General features: G+C 36.7%; 1 protein-coding gene across 1 annotated transcript in view; it reads left to right on the top strand.

Annotated features, from left to right (window-relative positions):
* The first annotated feature begins 316 nt into the window (after positions 1-316).
* Positions 317-5,194, top strand: part of LOC137636814 (uncharacterized) — a 16,335-nt gene continuing 11,457 nt past the window's right edge. Inside the window, exons 1-4 of the mRNA XM_068369171.1 lie at positions 317-3,396; positions 3,794-3,984; positions 4,188-4,298; positions 4,413-4,569. Of these exons, the coding sequence (XP_068225272.1) occupies positions 317-3,396; positions 3,794-3,984; positions 4,188-4,298; positions 4,413-4,569 (3,539 nt within the window). The remainder of the gene's footprint in view (positions 3,397-3,793; positions 3,985-4,187; positions 4,299-4,412; positions 4,570-5,194) is intronic.

Below are 5,194 nucleotides of genomic sequence, written 5' to 3'. Positions count from 1 at the left end.
TAATTCTACATTTGGTGTCAGGTGTGGGGTCCTAAGTTTTATGGGTGCTTTCATTACTGTGCCATTGAGGTCGTGTGGGAGACTGGCCTTGTGTTGCGAAAATTGTTGTGTATTGTCGTTATACCAAGCACTATTGTTACTTATCCTGGTTTAAGGAACAAGGCTAGGTTCGTGTTTATTATGTAATGACATAAGTATAATTGCCTGCCTTAAACCCAGGGCTTACTATATTGAGCTAAGTCCACTATAACGTTGCGGTCTATTTTTTTTTGTGAACTCATATTTTTTATTTTTTTGTTAATTATTGCCTATTACCATGTCTAGTTTATCAAAACTAAGAGAACTTGCTACGGATCTTGGTTTAGCTGGTGATGATGCGGTAGAGTTTATCACTCGTCAACAAAATATTGAGAGAGAAGAGCGAGCACAAGAGCGTGAGTATAAAAAGCTCGAAGCCGAACGAGAGTTAGAACTTAGAAAATTAGAAGAGAGAAGTAAAGACCGGCGGCATGAAATAGACATGCTTGCGAAGAGAGCTGTAGCTCCCACTGTGTCTAGCACTTGTCCCAGACTTTCTTTTGATGAAATAAAATTGCTTAGTTTTAAAGAGGGTGATGATTTTAGTGTTTTTCTTTCCTATTTTGAGAGAATTTGCGAAGCAAATGGATGGGATTTAGAAGCTGATGGTGTAATTAGACTGTTACCGTTATTACAAGGCAAGCTAAGGGAGGTTTATATAACGCTTCCTTCCGAAGCCACTGGCACTTATTCTGATTTGAAGAAAGAGTTGTTGAATGCTTATTATATGAACTCTGATTATTATAGAACTGAATTTCGGCATGCTCGTATTTCCCCCCATCAGACTTTTCGACAGTTTGGCTTTACTTTACGTAGACTCCTGAATCATTGGTTGGAAACATCGAAGGTAAATAATAGTTATGAATCTTTATCGGATTTCATATTGTGTGACCAATTATTAGCTTCAGTAACTCCCGAGTTGCGCAGTACCCTTAAAGATAGAAAGTGGCATACTTTTGATGAATTGATTAACGAGGCAGATACTTATGCGGCTGCTCATAACTTGTATACCAAATTGTCTAAAAGTAGTTCGAGGAAGTCTGTGGTCAATAACACTAATTCATTAAAGAATTCTGATCATTCAGTCGTACAGCCAAATATTACAAAAGTAAAAAGGAAAATAGTTTGTCATAGTTGCGGTTTAGAAGGTCATATAAGACCACAGTGTCCTCAGAATAAATCTTTGATAAGGAAGGAGAATCCTATGATTCATAATCTTATAACTAGTTCTGATCATACGAGTGACGATTCCGGAGTTGGTAATGTCGTTCCCCATAAAGTTAATTTTGTTTTTGGCTCTACTGTATCTGGCTCTTTGAAATTTGAAAATTGCAAGGTAAATGGTGCTAATATTTCGACCATGGTACGTGATACTGGGTGTACTTGTATAGTTGTGTCGGAACAGTTATTACCATCCATACCTTTTGATGAACACACCAAATTTGCGTCAGTTAGTGATTATTTGGGTAGAACTGATAAATTCCCTGTGGTTAAGTGTCATATTGCTTGTGATTATTTTACGGGATGGACTGAAGTGGTAAAGGCACCCATTAAGTTTTGTGGTGTGCTTATAGGACAAGTGGAGGATAATGATATCTCTACCTGCCAATCTGTTATGACCAGAGGTCAAGTAAAAGCCGATAGTACTCGTCCTGCTCCCCTGATTACAAATAAATCTAAGGTTCTTGGTGACTTAAACGTGAGTGTGTCGGATTTTAAGCAAGAGCAAACGAATTGCCCTTCTTTGCAGAGCATTCGTGAGAAGCTTGATAAATATATTACTGAAATATCCAAGGGAAATGTTTACCAGTACATTATTGACAAAGGTTTCCTTTATAGGAAGTGTATACAGAGTAACAATAGGGTGATGTTAGGAGTAAAAGTTCTAGTGGTACCACGAAAGTTCAGGGAATTAATTATGAAAATAGCTCACGATTCGTTGTTGGCTGGACATTTTAGTAACTGTAAAACTAAAGACAAAGTGTTTGCATTGTACTTTTGGCCAGGTGCTACAGCTGACATCCTGCGCTATTGTAGATCATGTGATATATGTCAAAGAACTACTTCCCAAGGTCGTGTCAAGAAGGCACCACCTCAAACAGTACCTATAATAACCGAGCTTTTTGCAAAGGTCGCAGTTGATATAGTTGGGCCTTTGTCACCCCCTTCTGAGGACGGTCATAGGTTTATTTTGACATTAGTTGATTGTGCTACCCGTTACCCTGAGGCTATCCCTCTAAAGAGAATAGATTCTATTTCTTGTGCTGAAGCCCTATTAAGTATCTTTACACGTATAGGTATCCCAAAAGAGGTTCTATCAGATAGAGGACGTCAGTTTGTTTCTTCAGTGATGGAAGAAGTGCATAAGTTACTTAATATAAAGCCAATTTTTACATCACCATACCATCCACAGGCTAATGGGTATTGTGAGCGTTTTAATGGGGTATTGAAAAGTATAATTAAAAAGATTTGTTCAGATTATCCTCGCTGTTGGCACAGATACCTTCCGTGTGCCTTATTTGCTGTTAGAGAAATCCCTAACAATACTTTAGGATTTTCTCCTTTTGAACTGATTTATGGACGAAATGTGAGAGGTCCTTTATCCATATTGAAAGAGTTGTTTACTAATCAGGACTTTAATGAAGAAATTAGGAATTCTTATGAGTATGTGTTGGATCTGCGTGATAGGTTAGAGGAAACAGCACAGATCGCACTCCAGAATGCCAAGGTTAATTTTAGCAAATATAAAACTTATTATGATCTGAAAACATCTGATAGAAAATTTGTTATCGGTGATGAGGTTCTGTTACTGTTACCTTCCGACACTAATAAGCTCTTATCTCAGTGGCAGGGTCCATATAAGGTAATTGGCAAGAAAGGTCAGGTTGATTATATTATAGAAGTAAGGAATAAACATAAAGTTTTCCATGTAAATATGTTAAAAAAGTATTACCGTAGGGCCACTATTAACAATTTGCAAGTGTTTGATGAGGTTACCCCTTTTGAACAGAAGGTTTTAATGGGACCTCTGGATTTGGTACAGGTTGCTGTAGTTACTCAATGTACAGATTCTCCTTTGCCAGTGTTAGATATAGAGTCTGGGACTGAACCTGATGTGAATCCTTATCTAACTACAGAACAAAAGGCAGAGTTATCCATTTTGTTAGACAGCTATAAGGATGTTCTTAGTGATATACCTGGTTGTGTTAAAAACTTTAGTCATTCCATACAGTTAACTACCACTGAGCCTGTCAAGAGAAAGCCTTACGCTGTTCCTTATCACTTAAGAGAGGTATTCAACCGTGAAGTTGATAAATTGTTGGAGCTTGATATAATTGAAGCATCTATATCTAACTATTGTTCACCGGTTGTGCTTGTAAAAAATCGGATGCCAGTTATCGGATGTGTATAGATTTTAGGCAGTTAAATGCTGCAACAGTGTTTGATTGTGAACCTATTCCTACTATAGATGAGAGCTTAGACAAATTTTCAAACTGCAAATATTTGTCGGAAATTGATCTTGCTAAAGCTTATTACCAGGTTCCAATGGAAGAATCCTGCCGGAAATATACTGTATTCAGTACTAATAGGGGATTATTTCAATGCCATTTGGATTAAGTACTGTCTGTAGTACATATAAACGTCTGATGCGCCAAGTGTTGAAAAATTTAGACCACGTTAGTTTTTATTTTGATAACATTTTTGTTCACTCTAGCTCATGGCCTGAACACTTGGTGGCCCTCGAGAAAGTGTTTGCCAGACTTCGCAGTTGGAATTTAACTTGTGGTCCCTCTAAGTGTCGTTTTGGTTACGAGGTAATTCACTATTTGGGATACCAGATTGGTAGGAACTCTCTGCAACCATTACCAGATAAAGTACAAGCAATTGTGGATATGCCTTTTCCAAGTAAGAAACGGCAATTACGATCATTTTTAGGGTCTGTTTCTTTCTATAGAAGATTTATTCCACAATTTGGAAGTATCTCTGCTCCTCTGTCTGATTATTTAAAAAAAATCAACCTGATGTAATCATCTGGAATGCTAAGGCGAGAGAAGCATTTGAGTTGTTGAAAGCAAAGTTAACACATGCTCCTATTTTGCAATTACCAGACCTTAGTAAGCCATTTGGTCTGAGAACAGACGCAAGTGATCATGGAATAGGTGGTGCACTGTTGCAATATGATTCCGAGGGTATACCATTTCCTATTGCTTACGCTAGTCGTAAGTTGCAAACTTCAGAATTTAAGTATTCAGTCATTGAAAAAGAAACCTTAGCAATTGTTTGGTCTGTGAGAAAGTTCCAACAGTACCTATATGGAAGATCATTCTTTTTAGAGACTGACCATCGTCCTTTAACTTATCTGAGAAATATCAAAGCTCATAATGCAAGACTGATGCGCTGGAGTCTCCTTCTTCAAGAGTACCAGTTTCAAATAACTCATATTAAAGGAGCTGCCAATGTTCTAGCTGATGCATTGTCCCGCAATCCCACGTAGGTTAAAAATTTTCTCTGAAAATTATCTTGGGGTGGAAGAATGTAAAATATTTACTTGTATTTTAATCTTTAAAATAAAACTTTGTTAAATTATAGAATAAAACTTTTGTCGGGTAAATTAATACTGGTTAAAACTAGTGGGTTGTTCCCATGACAGTTTGGTTCCGATTTTCATTTTTGTCTTGTCTCGCCTTGGGCTGTCATTCTGTTCACAGTTTTAGTTCACGGCCGAGACTCGCACAGGGTGGAGCTTCTGGAGTAGAGGTCCTCTCCAGCCTTTACCCACGAAGAATTTACTGCCTAAATTTACTTGTCATTTTAGTCATGAAGTTCTACTTTCAAGTCATGTATAAATGTTATGTATGTATTATGTATAAATAAATTGTTTATGGCTTTTTATACAGTTTATGATTGCACCTCGATTCAGGACCATCCCATACGTCATGAACAGCATGACTTATTTTATAAAATAGCCAAAGTTTTCAAATGGAAGAGACGGGGTTTTGCAGATAACGGGTAGTATTATTAATCAAAACATAATAATAATAATAATAATAATAATAATAATAATAATAATAATAATAATAATAATAATAATAATAATAATAATAATAATAATTGC

Source organism: Palaemon carinicauda, unplaced genomic scaffold (assembly GCF_036898095.1).
Source record: "Palaemon carinicauda isolate YSFRI2023 unplaced genomic scaffold, ASM3689809v2 scaffold397, whole genome shotgun sequence".
Lineage (NCBI taxonomy): Eukaryota > Metazoa > Arthropoda > Malacostraca > Decapoda > Palaemonidae > Palaemon > Palaemon carinicauda.
Note: the sequence above shows the minus strand (reverse complement) of the source record. Positions and strands in the feature narration are given on the sequence as shown.